This window comes from Limulus polyphemus, unplaced genomic scaffold (genome assembly GCF_000517525.1).
Source record: "Limulus polyphemus unplaced genomic scaffold, Limulus_polyphemus-2.1.2 Scaffold282, whole genome shotgun sequence".
Taxonomy (NCBI): domain Eukaryota; kingdom Metazoa; phylum Arthropoda; class Merostomata; order Xiphosura; family Limulidae; genus Limulus; species Limulus polyphemus.
This window is the reverse complement of record NW_013665892.1, coordinates 334,823-354,345: the sequence shown is the minus strand read 5'-3', so window position 1 is coordinate 354,345 and position 19,523 is coordinate 334,823. Positions and strand designations below refer to the sequence as shown.

The following is a 19,523-nucleotide window of genomic DNA, read 5'->3' as shown; positions in this document are numbered from 1 at the left end:
AAAAAACACAAGAATGTCAATACAACAATCAACACTTACCCCTTTATTTATCCACAGTAAAAAAAACACAAGAATGTCAATACAACAATCAACACTTACCACTTTATATACCCACAGTCAAAAAACACAAGAATGTCAATACAACAATCAACACTTACCACTTTATTTATCCACAGTCAAAAAAACACAAGAATGTCAATACAACAATTAACACTTACCTTTTATATGTTCCTTGGAAGAATGAATAAAATAAGAAAACATTATGTTAGTCAAATTCATATATTGTAAAGAAGAAGAATCTTTTACATGATACATACAGCTACTCAAACCAGAACAGAAAACTTCCCAGATGAAGCACTGTGCTATGAATTAGTTTAATAACACAGTAAATAAATTAGAATTTTTAAACAAGGTTTTGTGATATCTGCATTGTTTGATAAAATATGAAGAACGAGTATTTGTTTGTGTAAACAAGTTATTTACTTTAGGTAAAAATATTTTAAATGTCAATAGCCCTAGCATCAGTGGGTTACTTGAAGTTAAACTAATGAAAATCTGACAAGATAGTTAAGAAGAGTTGAATTTTAGAAAGCATTTTGTTTTGAAAATAGAATTTAAAAAAATGTAGATCCTGACATACACAACCAGTAGAAAAGTATATAAAATAAACAGTGTGATTCCATACAAATGTACTAAAACTAACATCAATAACAAACTAATCTAGTTATGGCAAGATAAAACTAAAGTTGAAATGGTTAAAACTAATTTAACAGAAAAAAAAGTTATGTAGTCAAAGTTTTGGCCAAATATTAAACTTGCATTGGGACCTGAAGAAAATTGACAGATTATATAATTAGAGAGAGATAGAGAAATACAAACCAAATTCATTGTTAAGAAAAAGTCAAAATAAAGAAATAGCAAGAGTAGTGAAGCACAGAAGACACTGCAGAAACATTCTGGTTAACAGGAACCAACAGGACACTGGGTGATAAGACAACGGAAGGAAAAATTAATAAATCATAATTCAGAAAAAGTAAACTAATGATAAAATATGAAACAAGGTAAAAGAAAACAGTACTTATAAGATAAAAGGTATAAAAATGAATACAATTAGAAGTATGAATAACTATAGAAATTAGTAGAAAGAAAAGAAAAAATAAAGGAAAGCTGGTAGATGAGATTGTGAAATTCAGAATTGTCTTCAAGTAGTTATTGTGAGATATTACAGAGGTTGAATACATTATATTAAAATGATTTTGGAGCCTCACCATTTCATCACAGTCTATTTTGCCATATCTAGCCATGCTCTATCTGATGGCCATTCATCTTGAAAACAGCCATGCAGTGCAGTTTCCATTGAAGCAAACTCTGTCATATCGCTATCACATCCAAAACTACCTGTAGTTATCCATAATACAACTAACATACAAGGACAACCATTTTCCAGAAATTATTTCAACAGTCCAGTTACACAAAAATCCACAGGTGATACATTTGGTGACTTGATTGGTATGCATTCCTATGGAATAGTAATGAATACTTGTTTCATTCTACAGCTACTTGAGGTATGTAGCAGTTGAGCAGATATATAGTGGTAGCAACTTGTGTACATGGGACTTGTGTTGCTTTTCCCGATGGAACTCCGTGATTGTGTTATGCATTATTTCTTGAGACATGAGGATGGCTTTTGCCACTGACTTCCATGTTTAAGGATTTTCATATGTTACAAGGTACCACACAATTGAAGTATGATTTGTTGCAGGTCTCTATTTCAATGGTCTTGGTGTCCCAAGTTGATCCATATTCCTATGTTTTCCAATACCATTAAGTACAAGAGATATCTCCATCTTGGAAATTCTATATCCTTGATATGAACACCCCCTTATAATCTGAGTGTGTGAATATTTGCAGCTGTAAGAGTTGTTTCTTACCTTTCAAAAAGTGAATAATATCACACTATCTAAAAATGCCAAGCAATTTCAAAATGTGGTTCTGATACATACTGCAACTTTTTATCACTGTAATTTTCATAAGACATGCTCATTTGCATATTCAAAATCATTTTAATATAACATAGTTAGCCCTCTGTAATCATTCTTATTACTTGATTTCAGACAAGAAAAATAACAACCTGAAGACTATTTTGGTTCACAATACACTATAATATTCAGTTCTCACTGATTTTGGTACTTTTTATATGTAGATCTTGTCTAATTTGTCAATCACACTGTTTTCATAAATTATGTTTTAAGACTGACAAACACATGTTATATCAGATCTCACATCATCTGTGGTTTTCCTAACCTAATACCCTGTGTTTCTTTAACTTCATACCCTATCATATATGTAGGTCAAGCTGTCCAATAGTTAGAAGTTCAGAAAAAAAACTTGTATGGTGGTGTGTGCATCATAACAACAATTAAAAGTTAAAAGTGATTACATGCCACTAATAAAATGTACCTACCAACAACAGCATATCCTCCTGGCATAACTGAGCTGACTGTGTTTCCTATTCTCACACCTTGAGGAAACCAAATTGCCATACATTCCCCCACAAGGCGGCCAAATGCAGCCCCTGAAGAGAGACCAATAACAATTTTGCTTTACCTGTTTGTGAGCATTATAAACCATTCTTATGCCAAAAACAAAGTCAAGATTTTTACACTGAACATATGTTCTTTATCTAAAAACTGCATACATAAAGAGAATATTCTCATATCTTCTTTAATTCCATTGAACTTTGCAAAAAGAAAATAAATGCTGTATTAAAAACTGTTCTACTATTGAAATAAACATAAATCTCAAACAATTATTAACTGTATACTTTTTATATCCATATAATATGGTACTATACAAAGCCAAATAGCTAAATGCATGATAAACTGTCATATAAATGGCAAATCTGAGTTGAATAAATTCCCTGAGAAGTATTTAAAAAACTATATTGACAGTAAAAAAAATTATATATTTTACTAGTATCCATAGAAGGAAAAAGAAATAAAGCATAGTATTCCCCATATTAGATACACTGCCATTACAATTTGATTCAAAACTGTTTTAGTGCTAAATAAATTTCCCTTTGGGGGAAAATTCGACTTGGCTAATGTTCTTTCTCAAATTTTTTTTAACCTTTTCTTTACAACATTATATTTTTCAATAGATTTTTCTTAATGTAGTAATTACATTTGACATTTAGACTTCAAGTAACAATGACAGTCCAGCTTCTCCATGTCATTAATAGGTCAAAAGTTAGTATTTGTTAGTTGCATCTTACATACATACATAGAAAAAAAAAGAGCAATTAACTACTGACCACCAAGTAATACATTTAGCCAAGGTCATATAACACTTAGAAGATTAGCTCTAAACAAAACAGTAGTTATACAAAATGACTTGGCCAAAACTCTATTTAGATTAGTCGTATTGTTTATTCGTATGAAAAGGCTATAACACTGACCCATTTTGAAAACTGGAATGAAAACACCTGCAGGGACTGGTATGGTGGCAGCCCACGCTGTGGTGAGGAACTACATAATAAAAGTTTCATAACAATATTGAATCCTTACAGGTATAATAAAGAATAGAAATCAAAAACGATAAAATTCCTTTTTCAGAAGAAATTCTTTGTTAAATCTAAACAAAAACATTTTGTCATTGAAACAAAAAATGATTAGACAATAAATCTCTAATTAGAGTTGCACAGCTTTAACATTAATACAAAAATAAACACTAAAAAACTCTAGTCCTCTATTGTTTGTATGTTTCCTGTTACATTTATCTGATGTATTCATTTGAAAATAACTTTAATTATAGTTTCCTGTTTCATCCACAAACAACTTGGTACTATAATTCAAATAAACTTTTCTTGGAATAAATAAATATATATCATAAAAACAGAGTACAAAATATTTAGTTATAGTTAAACATAATGTAAAGAAGTAATAGACTACTTAAGTGAAAAATGTTCTCTTATTAAAACCATATAATATGTAGTACTAGTTTAAACTGAATTTTATTTCATAAAAGAGGCATACATTCATAAAGATAAAACTTTACAAATGGTATATTTTTAGGCAATTCTTTGTACAACATTTTACCTTTAATATGATTTACTCAACAACAAGATTTTTTTGTTATTGATCTTTACACAAATTTAAAGTTCAAGTCAACCAGGTTACTTACTGTCATTACAACATAAATGACTAAATTGACATAAATATTTGTGTATGGTGTTGACCAATGGCTAATGATGATAGCCTCATCCACTTCTGGGTTGGTTCCAGACCACGTTGTATTACTAAATAATTCCATTACTTGATCATGAGTTGTTAACTATGGAAGAAAAATCCGACTTTTAAACAAAGCCATTAACACTAAAAAATTTTATTAAAGCACACATTTTATAAATAACAACATTATAAACACATATCTTGTAAAAAGTTACGTCAGTACTGTATCACATTATTTTTAACTAAGGGAACCACTGCTCATAGAATATGCAGTTTAATCCTTGAGCTCCAATCCCCTAATAAAAAACAAAAAGTGGAAAATCTCACAATTTTCTGTTGTATTTTACCTCAGAAAAGTCATATGTATAATGTTATGGCTAAAAAAAAAGTCAAATTAACTTGAAAATTAAATTGGAAGAAAGAAAATTACATAAATCTAGCATGCAAAGAATAACGTAGCTTCAGTTGAATGTACTTAATACTTCTGGAAGTGTAGCAGCTCAAAAACAGCAATGTTATAAGGATAATACAGTATCTGTAACAGTGTTTAAAATTAACTGTACATTATGAAAAATCTTTGAGTAGTTGTGATCTGTTATATCTTTCCTGACAGACAATATTCTTAAAGGTATCTAAGAAACTTATGATGTTTTTCATCATTTCTGCTTTTAAGTTAGCATTCTTCATGCATACACTGCATTTATAAAACTTTCTTGCTGGTCCAACTGACTTTGGTATATGTCTCAAACTACTTTAAAATAAGGGAAGGGTTAGGTTTGTCGAATTAAGATATGTAAATACAATGAAGTTACTTTCAGTTATTAAAACTTTTGTATTGTGTACATATAAACAGACAATAGGTTTACAGATTCCTCTTAGGAATAGATCAGAATTACTTTAAAATCACTTTTTTCCTCTATAAAACATTACCTCAGCTGCCATAAACTGCCCAAGCCCAAGAGGGAAAGAAAGTGAGGCTATGACTGTAGTGACAACTGCAGGATACAGAAAGCGACTAAAACATGGAATAAAAACACAAATTATGCACATTTCAAAATAGCATAAACACATTTGCATAAGCAAAAAGATGTTCATGTAACTTTATAATTCACAGAAACTAAATTTTCTTTTGAAAACAACTATAATAATAAGCATTATGTGAATAGGTAAAACTTGTAGCATTGAACACATTATGCCAACATTTCAACTTTTAATGTCTAATTACTTTAAATATAATTAGTGTATGTTAATTCCAAATGTGTGTACATTGTTAACAAAATATAATTTCATTCTTTCAGGCATTTGTATTTTAGTTCCTTATCAAACTCAGTACAAAGAATTTTACCATTAAAACTTTAAGACTTTTTTGTGAAAAAATCTAAGAAAATAAGCTGCTTGACCTATATGTAACATCAAAAACACTAAATGAAGGCACAACTTTATGGTGAACAAAACTGTGATAATATCATGGTTACAATTATAGAATATGAACTGTTTAATATTTTAAGTATATCTGTTCTCACATAAAAACATGCTTAAAAATTCAGATCCTGAATACTCGTACAGATACAGAACAAGAAAGACATATTAAGCACAAAAATCCATGAAATCATGAAATTCTTACTTTTTCTGTAGAAAAGTATTCATTCTTTTATGTCGTCTGTTAAAATGTACAATCTGTCTGTGAAACCACACAAACAGTGCACCAGCAAATCCACAGAAAATTCTAGTTAAACACAAGAAACACTAGAAAGTTTTACATGTTCTACATAAAGCAACATAAATGAAACAGTAATAATTGATCTACTAGATCTCTTGCCACACTAAATAATTTGTAAATAATTTAAACTTAAAAAATCAATAACTAGCAAAACAAATTTAAAAACAAATCTAAAAACACTAAATTTAAAACCAAGAACCACATAGTCCAATAGTAAATGCCACCATATTCAGTGAATCAAAAACAGTTTATGCATTTCCCAAGGCAGTTGCTAAAACTGCTGAAATAATTGAAACGTTATTTAAGAAGTTAAAAACTATTGTCTAGTTTCATTCTTGTATAGAGCCAAATGTTTTCAACACTTTTGTTTCTTTGCAATGTTGTACTAGTATATTTTTGTAACAATTTAAATGTTGACTGAAACTGTATATGTTTTAAATATATAAAAAATGGAAAACTTTGGTCATTGCACTAAAATAAAATGAAAACTTGTTGTAAGTTAACAAATTTTAACTGTTTAAGCCTCACAATTAAATTTTAACCAAAACACAGATCAAAGTTTAACACAACTTTATGTAGAACCCACACAAGTTTCCTTGAGAATACACAAAGCACCTTAATTTCTTTCAAAAGACACTGAAACATGCAGCTTTAACAAACACATACACAAATTACAACCTCAACATGGACCAAATAATGTTAAATACAACAAAAATAAAGAGATCAAATTATATTCATGAAGTTGAGATTTTATTTATGTGATTACTTTTGCTAACCTCATTTAACTGTTAGTGTAATTATGACTTTGGTTATCAAACAATATTTGTATTAAGAATAAGAACTCTTACAACAAAGATCCAAGTCCTTGAAAACCTACCTAATACTATGTTTGTCTTAACTTTTTCCTTTTCCACATTTTAAATATCATTGGTGAAGTTAGCTAGTTCATTTATTAAAATAAACAGGAACATACATGGAAATATTAATATTTTAAAACATGAACATATATAACTTTAAAAACTGATTCAGTACAAAGATTTGTAAGAACACAACACAAAAAAACAAACAATTACTCACCCTACAATGGAAAAAGCTACAAGTTCTTGAGGGTCAAAAGGGAAGTCAGCACGAAAATTTGTTTTAAACAATGCTGTGATTGTTTCTGTTCAATAAAAAATAATAAAAAAAAAACTATTGGAAAAATAATTATATCTAACTGAAACAATATATACTTATATAACCAGTAAAAATTTTCAGTATCTGATCTTATAAAAATATAAAAAAGGTGCCTTTTTTTGACTGACACTTAAAATAAGTCCACGGCCATAAGTTAACAGAAATGCAACCATCAAGTGGAGCTAATTTTGACATTGAAAACTCACTTAAGAGATACAAATGAAATAGCAGCATCTGCATTATTACATCCTGGATCTGTGTCACACTGGCAAATAATCAGTAATAAAGAATTGTCATGGAGCTTCCTCTTATAGAACCTATAGTCTGTTTCATAATATCATGATTGAATTTCATCAGGCTCTGTACTAACTCTCTGAAAACAATATTCACAAGTAACAGAAGTGCCGTATTCTTTACATTTTGAGCAAGGCTATTTCCAAAATATGCATGAAATCAATGTATTTTCTGATATATAATTTAAAAACAATATAAACTTTGTACTATGTTCACACTCCTTAAAATAACTGCTATAGTGTTACCTCACTGTCGACAATGGAAAACATTAGTTGTGTAATGTTTCAACTACATATAATATTTTTAAATACAAATTTTCTCTCTTATGTAAGTATATGCAAAGGTTTGATTGCCAAACATTTTAAAGACTGAAATGTGTCACACTTGAATAAACTTGAGCAATGAATGAAGTTATAGAAAAAATCTTAGAAACAGAAGCAAGAAAAAAACTGGTTTGACCTACATTTCCAAGCAACAATCAATTATTCATTCTGTGAAACTGAACAGACACAAATGTTTATATCAACTAAATTCTCAATGTGTTTAAAGTGTACATTCCAAACTTTTCTGACATTTATAAGAATCCATAAACATTAACATCATAATTCAGAACTATAACTAAACCATAATAAAAAAAATCATGAAATCATAATTGTAAGCTATTAATTTCAACATATAACAGCATTCAACTTATTATTGCTATTCAGACCATTCATTCTAAAGAAAAAATAAAATTCACAAAACTTAAAAGATCTGGTAAATAGTTTTTTACTATTAAAAAATTACTTACTCCAAAAGAACATTAATTTCTTATCATCTAAGTTTTGCTAGATTTCAGATACCAGTAAAAGAGGTTTCTCTGAATTTACATTATATTAATAGCCTAGCTGGTAACATGTACTTTTAACAGTTGAAAAAAAATATTTTATATGTAAACTCAGTAAGCATAAGTTGCCAGAATGGCATTTCTGAAAAGTTCTGATAAACTTCTCAATAGTCAAAAAAATGATTCATCATCAAAATGGTAAAACACTCAAAGCTATAAGCATGTGTTGTTAAGTAAGAATGTGACATGTTGACCATATAATAAAATATATTTTAACTCTTGTCCCACTCATGACTATGAAGAAGAGAATTCAAGAAAAGCATCAAGCTAAAGGCAACGTCAATCATATTCCTTTGACTACAGTACTACAACAAATAAATCACTCTAGAGCAGAGTAAGCCTACTAAATCTGATGATGACGAAACTGAAATAAAGTAGACTGAAGTGCATCATCACTTTCCACCCCAGTTAGCATTACTCAATTTATGGATATAATAATGGCTGATCAGATGAAAGAGTTTGGACACCTCATTAATTCTGCTATTTATGCAAACAACACCTTCCTCCATAGTTTAAAATTTCTCTGTAGTAAACATTTTTTCACAAACTTCTTCTAATACTAAACTTTCAAGGTATAAACAGCTAGAAGACTTTCACAAAGGTCCAGTGTTTTCAAATTCAGGAAGTCCCTCATTTCTTCATGGCTCTTATTAGCTTTACTAATATTCAAATAGAAGAGTAATTAATTTTATAGTAACCATTCCATAGCCAGTCTCTTATTGAGTTACTTGAACAAATTAAACTCAAAAATCACATTGGAGATCAATTTTAAAGCATTACTACTGAGCTGAAACCAACAAAATATTTTCTTTCCTGATAGGTGGATTGAATCAGTATGAAGATTACTTGGGAAATGTTGATGATTGAATATCCACACTTCCAGTTCTATGGGTGTGCAGTCACACAATGACATATATGATATTAAGAACTTTAAAACACTCTTCTCGCATTTGCACAAGAGCAAAAAATTGTTAAAATGTCTAAAACAAAGTCTACTGCCTTTATTTGAATTCAAACTATTACAGCAAATTGATAAAAGGGCAAGCATGTTCAGTGTGATATGGATTCACACCAGTGACCCTCAAATTGCAAGTTCAGTGCCCTAACCATCAGGCCATAATTATATTTAAATCATCATACAGTTTACATACCCTGACAATTATTGATATCTAATAACCAAATCCTTATTGTAAGTACCTTATTTTTTATAAATATTAATACCAGCATCATTACCTATATGTGCAATATTCATGCTTACAATTAAGAAATTACATCATAACTGTCAAGAAAGTTACTAATAACTTACTTTTTCCTGATTATATCAAATGTATATAAATAAATGTTACATTAATGTTTTACTTGTATATTTTTTGTGTATGTATTAATAACATTAACTTCCAATTACAGTAAACTACCTATTCACAGATAAACTAAAATTCTGTATTGGTAATAAGCAAAGCAATTAAATATACTTTTCTTAGATTCTTATTTATAAAGGATACAATGCATTGTTTCATAAGTTGAGTATCTTGAATGTTAATGATTTTTATGGCCATAATCCCAATAATATGTCATGATGTTCAGACAGATTAGAAGCTTTAGGTAAGCCCTGAATACATATATTATAACAATTCAAATAATTTTTATAATAAAAGTATACTAAAATTAAATTAAATTAAAAAGTAATCAAATTACATCTGAAATTCTGTGACATTTTCTATAATGTTACTTCAAATAAGGTCACATTAAACCTTATTTTGTCACAGTTAACTATAACTATAAATGAAACTGTGAAAGAAATTCAGGTTTTCAAGTACCTTCATCTTTAAACCAAACAGCTAAGAGTCTCCATACCATCGCCCCACAACAAGCAGCAAAGAAACCGCGCCAGTAGTTACGTACAGCAAAGAACACAGAGGTTACTTCAATGCTGAAAAGAACACCTGGGAAAAAATATATCAGCCTCAGGTATTGGTTCCTTGTAATTCAATAGACCACAACACAAAATAATAAATAATTTAACATCTAAACTATTTTTGTGATAGAATACCTTTTCTTGGAAAATCTAATAGCTATAAAAACACATTATTTTTGACTTCATTAATTAAATGCTTCATAAAACAGTAATCATAATATTCTTATATATATCAACATTAAACACCAGTAAGTTAAAAACGTTTATTCAGTTAGAATATTTAAAAAAGTAAAGAAAGCTAAAACTGTTTCATTATATTAAACTGATATATATAGCTAAAGCAATTTGCTAATGATTTAAAAAATATATATACATAGTAGAACTGAAACAATTTTGTCAGCACTTAGCACATGAAGAACAAACCATTAAAAACCACAATTCTGTTCCATAACATGGTTTATTTTACCAGCCTTTCATTTATATACTTTATAACTCTGACATAAAATAAAAAACAGCTTTGTAGACATAAACAACAATTTTCAAAATAGTTTTGTCTTTACTCTTAATAAATTAGTTTGATTATTAATTTGAAAACTAATGTTTTAAACAGTTTGTGGCTTTACCTCCTATTGGGGCAGCAAAACTGCAAGCAACTCCCACTGCACAAGCAGCAGCTAACATTTCACTAGTTCTGGATTCATTCTAGAAAAGAAAAACAAAACTCGAAATTTTCATTGTTGCAAAATATGAAATATGTCGGATATACTCTTAACTGAATCATGCTTCTGCTTATACCTACAATATACATTAAATTACACAAGTAAACAAGAGTCATAACAAACTCACAAAATTCTTCATACGGTTGTGTTCTGGATAAAATGGTTCTAGTTAAGCTGATGTTACAGTTTGATTATATGACCAATCATCTATAATCGTGTAAGCACAGTTTGATTATATAACCAATCATCTATAATCGTGTAAGCACAGTTTAATTATATAACAATCATCTATAATCGTGTAAGCACAGTTTGATTATATAACCAATCATCTATAATCGTGTAAGCACAGTTTGATTATATAACCAATCATCTATAATCGTGTAAGCACAGTTTGATTATATAACCAATCATCTATAATCGTGTAAGCACAGTTTGATTATATAACCAATCATCTATAATTGTGTAAGCATAAATTTGGAACATTTATTGTTAATTTATCATATAAAAGCTTAAATTTTAAAAGTATCAAATTTGTTCTCTTACGTAAAACCAGATATTTTATCAATAATATTTAGCATTACTTTGGAATTAAGTTTGTAGTTTTTGTAGAAAAAAAATCAGCATTCTGATTAGAACTAAGTAGGATATACCCTCTCCAAAACTGTAAACAAGTTCATAAGAAAGCATAAATGGTCTACATTGTATTTCTTGTAAAGTTCACATAATCTTATTAAATCTTAACACCTGATTTTAGTTTTCTGAAAAAAATATGAATTTGATATCTAAAAATACTTTTTAATTCCCTAATAATATACATCTATTAACAATCAGAGTTTCTCATTCGGAAAGTACCCAAGCTTTATAAACTTCTCAAATTTATTTTATCACCTCACAGTGATATACAATTATATTTTACTTCAAAGTTACTCATGATTTGTATTTCGACTCACTTGGTTAATCAAATTAGATTTTTTGTTAATTGTGTTTGTTTTGGACCATGTAAGAAATTACTGAAGAAAACAATAAAACTAGAATATTAAAATGGTTTGTTCTCAAACAATAAAAGTAAACAATAATATACATAACTTTTACAGTTCATGATGTTATATGATATTTAATTCCATAAAACTCTTGTGTTGTAAAAACAAATATATACATGAACTTACTTCATAAATACCTTTGAAAGAAGTCACAAGTTTACTAAGTAATGTGGCCACAATGCTTGCTACATGTACAAATGGTCCCTGTAAGTTGACACATGAAAGCAAAATTACATAAATATATATATAAACAAATGAATGTTGTATTCATCTCATAATAAAATAAAAAGTTGTCATTTTCTAAGTACAAATACAACAAAATTCATAATTCAGACTCAATCAAAGTAAACTTTATAAATTGAATGTCAATATTTAAAATTACGTAAATACAGTAACATTACAATTACTGGAGTTTGAGCAGGTAAGAAATTTTTTTCTATAAAATGCAACAGTGTTATGAAAGAAAAAGATTTTAATATTTTGGATGATCAGCCTCTTAATCCATCCAAGTAATGAGCTGTTAGTTTGTAGGGCAAATAGGATTTTAGGTTGTGTCAGAAATACTGAATACAAGTGTAAAGCGGTTATAATTCCATTGTAGAGATCCCTGTTTAGGCTTCATTTGTAGTATTGTGTTCAGTCTTGGGATCCTTACCTCAGAAAGGACATTGAATTGTTGGAAAGGTTTCAGAGGAGGGTTACCAGGATTACACCTTGGATGGATATTTTATGATACAAAGTCAGGTTAAGGTTTCCAAAATTGTTTCCTCTTTCAAAAAAAAAAACAAGAGAGTTAGAGAGGATCTTTTATTGTATTCATGGTGAGAATAGCAGGATTACGGAACACTAATATAAATTTTGGCAACACGGGAGCCATTTTCAGCTAAGACATTTATTTTTCTAACAAAATGGCTGGCCTTTGGAATGGGTTGCAATAAGATGTGGTAGGTGTAGTTAATTTATGAAGTTTAAGGGAAGGTTTGATATATATTTGGATGATAATAGCTGGCATTGTATTGTTTTTTTTTTCTTTTAATAGTTTAGTTTGGTTGATGGGACACCCTAGATGGACCAACAGATCCTTTGTTGTCCTTAAATGTTATTTTAATTTAAAAAATTCTGAATAAACTCAAAGCACTTTGTTTTAAAAGAAATATCTATTTAAATATGTGCCAATTATGACACTGTTACTATGTTAGTACAAAATTTTTTCTCTATTTGAGAAATATCTTCACCTTATGAAAGTTCAAAAACTACGTAACAGCTTATTAACAAACTGTGGAGTAGTAAATATTAAACTATTAGGCTCTCATCAAGTAACAGTAAAGTGACATTAAGGGAAATATTGGTTTTGTGAATTGTGAGGATATTACGTGTAATTAAATACAGACCTTTAACTTTGTAAAGTTTATATGAAATGTCTGTATGTTGTCTGGTAGAAGCCACTACTTATTCTTAATATACTTTACAACAAACATTTATTACCTCTTTCCCAAGAGGCATCCCACTGCCAAGGGAAGCTGTCAAGCCCACCATCTTGGACACTAAGGTACGAAAAGTTAAGTACTCCTTCAGAACTACACCTCTCAGGACAGTTTTCATTTCTGGAATTCCTGACCCTGAAATACAAATGCAGAATAATAAACTGAAGCAAGTATTGACAAAACATGTCACTCATTTTTGTTGAAATACAAACTTAATGTTCATTAAAGTAGACATTGGAAACACTGTTAGGTCTAGTTATCTGAAGATACCTCCAACAGATGTTCATTAAAGTAGACATTGGACACACTGTTAGGTCTAGTTATCTGAAGATACCTCCAACAGATGTTCATTAAAGTAGACATTGGACACACTGTTAGGTCTAGTTATCTGAAGATACCTCCAACAGATGTTCATTAAAGTAGACATTGGACACACTGTTAGGTCTAGTTATCTGAAGATACCTCCAACAGATGTTCATTAAAGTAGACATTGGACACACTGTTAGGTCTAGTTATCTGAAGATACCTCCAACAGATGTTCATTAAAGTAGACATTGGACACACTGTTAGGTCTAGTTATCTGAAGATACCTCCAACAGATGTTCATTAAAGTAGACATTGGACACACTGTTAGGTATATATATATATATATAAACATGTTAACTTGTAAAAATCTTAATATGTACAACAGCCATAGTATGAATCACAAATATAGTTGAAAAACTTGTAAAGCATGCCATCAATATCTTATTCAATGTATCTTTTGTTGTTCATCATCAACACTACTTTGAAATTCACTATGTTTAAAATGTTGTTTAATATATAAAAGTAGAAATGGAGCCTTCATACACTGATTACTTATAAACAATGTGATAAGTTTGTAGAATTGTTTGCAACAGCTTCCTACCATGTCTCTATTGTCCAATTTGAATTAAGTGTATAAAACACGTTACTGTATCTCACATACAGTACCATAAAACACGTGACTGTATCTCACATACAGTACCATAAAACACGTGACTGTATCTCACATACAGTGCCATAAAACACGTGACTGTATCTCACATACAGTGCCATAAAACACGTGACTGTATCTCACATACAGTACCATAAAACACGTGACTGTATCTCACATACAGTACCATAAAACACGTTACTGTATCTGACATACAGTACCATAAAACACATTACTGTATCTTACATACAGTACCATAAAACACATTACTGTATCTTAAATACAGTACTTGATCACAATATCTCATTAATATACAACTGTCTTCAACAAATAATATATGAATTGAATATTGGATGTAAAACTGCAAAATATTTTAAAGATTTATTAATTTCCTCGATACAATGTATATTAAAATATTTATCTACATTACTGTATTTATTTGTAATATAAAACCATCAGTGAGGTATAAGTAGATATTTTCTTGACAACTTATCAAATACAGGCTAACTAGATCAGAACACAAAAGTAGCTATACATTAGTAAAACCAAATCCTACACTAACTAAAACTACTTAATGTCATAAATTAGTTCACAAGAAAACAAATTCACAATGATTAGATATGAATCCTTAGCTAGGTGCTATTACTATTAACAATATTTTCACTTGTAATACCAATAACACCTCACAATGTTAAGCCAGTTTAAGATATTTATGTTAGTCCTAATTCCATACATAAATCAACAATGTAAAATAATCTTTATAAATATAATATTTTTAAAAATCCTCAAATTATTATAAATACTTTAACCACTAACATTAATGTAAAGAACTTTTCATAGGTATTAAAATTAGCCAAAAATATTAAAAGTTATATGAATATTATAACAAATAATGCTATATATATTAACCACAAACAGAAAATTAATATGTCATTAAATATAAAGCACATGAAAACCCCAGTAAAATTCTCCATACTTAAACAAATCAACCATGTACTTGTAGCAGTTCATGTCCAATAACACTCTGATTAAAGCAACAACACAAGACCAAATATAAACCAAAAGTTATTTTCAGTCACTATTTATGCATTCCTTCCCAAACAATGGTAAGCATGTATGGTTGACTCCAATTGGTCTGAAGCCAAAGACAAATCACCTCAACTACAAGTAACTGTTAAAAAAATTAACCATCACAATTGTACCCAGAAGACAGGCAGATGGAAGGAAGGAAGGAATAAAATAAAGCAAAACATCAAAAGCCAGGTGGAAAGTACAAGTCATATCTAGAAACAACTGATGATCCCCAAAGAGCTGATCAAGTAACTAAGAAAAATATACACAATGGTAAGAAACACAACCACAAGTATTACCTGATACTAACGTACTATTAACTAGAAACGCAACCACAAGTATTAACAGATACTAATGTACTATTAACTAGAAACGCAACCACAAGTATTAACAGATACTAATGTACTATTAACTAGAAACGCAACCACAAGTATTAACAGATACTAATGTACTATTAACTAGAAACGCAACCACAAGTATTAACAGATACTAATGTACTAGTAACTAGAAACGCAACCACAAGTATTAACAGATACTAATGTACTAGTAACTAGAAACGCAACCACAAGTATTAACAGATACTACTGTACTAGTAACTAGAAACACAACCACAAGTATTAACAGATACTACTGTACTAGTAACTAGAAACGCAACCACAAGTATTAACAGATACTATTGTACTAGTAACTAGAAACGCAACCACAAGTATTACCAGATACTATTGTACTAGTAACTAGAAACGCAACCACAAGTATTAACAGATACTAATGTACTAGTAACTAGAAATGCAACCACAAGTATTACCAGATACTAATGTACTAGTAACTACAAATTCAACCACAAGTATTACCAGATACTAATGTACTAGTAACTAGAAATTCAACCACAAGTATTACCAGATACTAATGTACTAGTAACTAGAAACACAACCTCAAGTATTAACAGATACTAATGTACTAGTAACTAGAAATTCAACCACAAGTATTACCAGATACTAATGTACTAGTAACTAGAAATTCAACCACAAGTATTACCAGATACTAATGTACTAGTAACTAGAAATTCAACCACAAGTATTACCAGATACTAATGTACTAGTAACTAGAAATTCAACCACAAGTATTACCAGATACTAATGTACTAGTAATTAGAAACACAACCTCAAGTATTACCAGATACTAATGTACTAGTAACTAGAAACACAACCTCAAGTATTACCAGATACTAATGTACTAGTAACTAGAAATTCAACCACAAGTATTACCAGATACTAATGTACTAGTAACTAGAAATTCAACCACAAGTATTACCAGATACTAATGTAACTATAAGAAAAAGAATGGATAAAAAAGCACAAACTGTGAAACATAATTGGAAGTCTTGCAACAGGCAAGAGTTAGGTTAACTGTAAAATTTCCTTGGAACTTACCAATAGCCTGTGGAGCAACAACATGTACAACTCCTGAAGAAAAGAGGATGAGGAATAAAGGAAAGGCTAACCAAGCCAAATATTGCTGTGCTGGATGATGTGTCAAGTCTCTGTATAACCAGATTCGAGCTGAAAAAAAATCATTATCACAACATCTTCATTAGTAAGTTGTAACCTTATATCTACAGTAAGGTCCTAATTATGGTTCTTTGATACATAAACAATATCATACATCTCAGAATTTGAAGTTTTAGCTAAAAATGGTTACAAAGTGCTTAACTAAAAATTTGGTTTCATTTTCTTCTTTTCTTTACTCTCTATACCTAAACTCTATGAGAAGTATTACAATGTTTTCAATATTTAGCATCCATTAACAGTTCAATGATCCGTGTGATATTTAACTGACACACATCCTAGCCAATTCTTTTTTAAAGTTCCTAAAAGAAATACTAAAATGTATAAAAATAAAGGATGAAATGCATAAAAATATCAATTATTTTTCATTGATATTTTGTTACATTTCATATTATCAACACCAGAAGCAGTCAGCTATTTGTAGTTTGGTACATATAAAGGTACGTATATGTTTATATTCTAATGCCATGCATTATATTGTTATTCAATACACGTTTCTTGATTACTTTCCTACATATGTGGCAACTTAATGATAAATTATGGTACACTGCCAGTCTCTACTATGAACTGTTCCTGAAAGTCCCTTTAAACTTAGAGATTTTTGTAACTGCTACTGTTAGATTTCTCTCCATATCATACCTAAAACACATTTCTATTTCCTTTTATTGAAATGTGGGGAAGTTATTTTCACAGATGGCTTAAAAAATGTACGTAAAAATAACAATTAAATTAAAATAAAAACATATATATCTACCAATCTACAAATATTTATTGTAAGAATATAGGAATTCACTGGTTTTTATATGTCCTGCTGACAGAATTAGAATTTTGTGCAGTACAGAGATTTTCATTTTTACAAAATAAAGGTCCAGAATGCCAAAATAAAGGACTTTTACTGATTATATAAATAAAGGTTTTAAAGGTTCCCTAAATAACCTGAACTAGTGAGTGTAAACTCTCAAATTTTGGGCAGTGCTCAAATAACAGGATATTAAGTTGATGTAACACCTTTAAGATTCATTGATTGACTGAACCACAGCATTTATACTGAAACAGGATATTTCAAAACCACAACAACTGATCATATTTATTTTTAGAAACAAGAAACATAAGCAAAAACATGTAACACTCATTGAAATAAGCCTCTTTGAATTTTCGTAAGTAGTAGAAGCTTTTGTGTTTTACATATTAGATACCTTCTACAACAGTTACTAGTTATGTAATGCCTACTCTTGAACAGAGTAATACTGCTGTGTGAATACAGTTATCATAAAAAGTAACCTTGAATTGTAGAAAACATAGTTTTTGCAAACTTATGTAACTTACAAAAGCTACTTAAAGAATATCGAGCTGGGAAATCAGTGGGTGACTTCTGACACACCTCACATCACACAAGCTCACCTTTTACACACAAACAGGTTCTACTATATGGATAAGCTAAACAGCAGATGTACATGTACTCGTATCTATATAAAATAAAGTAATTGCAAGCCTCCACCAAGCAAAACATTCTATACATATTTATTCTGATTGAAGGCCAAAAGTGTATGGAAAGAAAATACTTTAAAAGCTCTGTGAATGTCTAACATTGACTAAAAAATGGATACCAACATCAAAAACAGGTATATCATAAACTAAAAGACAATAATAAAAAAATTAACAAATGCTGTCCACAAACATAAATATATTTTATACAAATGTTTTTGTGCAAGATTATGCATAAAGAAAAGAGGCATAAAGACACACTATAATAAATATTGCTTGTTGGCAGGGGTTCTGGTATTTAAATTCTTCTATAACTTGTTTCTCCTCTTAACATATCTTAATGTTTTGTAAGAAAATGTTAACATGATCGATCAAAAATCTATGTGTGTGTGAGAAACAATTAAAACACTGTTGTAGTCAGGAGAAAGTTCAAAATCTATTCTTGTACTGAATACAGAATCACGATAACTGAATAATGGAGGGGTTTAAATCTAAAATTAATTAAAAAATACAAAAGCAAACTAAAGACATTATTCCTTGCAATACTGTAATCACATAAATGATCAACACTGTAAACAGAGACAAAGATGGTTGATATAACATTCAAAACTAGTTCCACTGGCCTACATTGTAAAAATACAAAACCTATGTATGGTAATTAACCTACTATAATGTAGGGCAGTGGAATTAAAAAACAAATTTTGTGTATTTTAAAAAAAAAATTTACATTTAATTATATATATAAAATACCTATATTTTTAGCTAACTAACCTTGAATTCTAAAAGTTGCTTAATGTATTTTTAAACTGGTTGTTCTTTTAACAATTCAGAATTGTTTTAACAACCTTGCATGTAATCCAGACTGCAGTAGGCATGTTAAAACGAAGCCATGAAAAAAATTATATGAAAGTACAAAGAACAGTACAACTAATGCATGCTGTGGTAGTCATTTCAGTCAAACATCAGTGGCAGATAGGCTCTAAC

At 29.5% G+C, this 19,523-nt stretch overlaps 1 protein-coding gene across 1 annotated transcript in view; it reads right to left on the bottom strand.

The window, feature by feature from the left end:
• The window catches only part of LOC106457023 (chloride channel protein 2-like), a 67,780-nt gene that overhangs the window by 31,277 nt on the left and 16,980 nt on the right, over positions 1 to 19,523 (bottom strand). The window contains exons 4-14 of the mRNA XM_013916407.2: positions 16,920 to 17,048; positions 13,465 to 13,598; positions 12,106 to 12,183; positions 10,844 to 10,922; positions 10,123 to 10,248; positions 7,027 to 7,111; positions 5,854 to 5,955; positions 5,160 to 5,244; positions 4,183 to 4,332; positions 3,458 to 3,527; positions 2,465 to 2,575 (exon numbers count right to left, since the gene is read on the bottom strand). Coding sequence (XP_013771861.1) covers positions 2,465 to 2,575; positions 3,458 to 3,527; positions 4,183 to 4,332; positions 5,160 to 5,244; positions 5,854 to 5,955; positions 7,027 to 7,111; positions 10,123 to 10,248; positions 10,844 to 10,922; positions 12,106 to 12,183; positions 13,465 to 13,598; positions 16,920 to 17,048 — 1,149 coding nt within the window. The remainder of the gene's footprint in view (positions 1 to 2,464; positions 2,576 to 3,457; positions 3,528 to 4,182; positions 4,333 to 5,159; positions 5,245 to 5,853; positions 5,956 to 7,026; positions 7,112 to 10,122; positions 10,249 to 10,843; positions 10,923 to 12,105; positions 12,184 to 13,464; positions 13,599 to 16,919; positions 17,049 to 19,523) is intronic.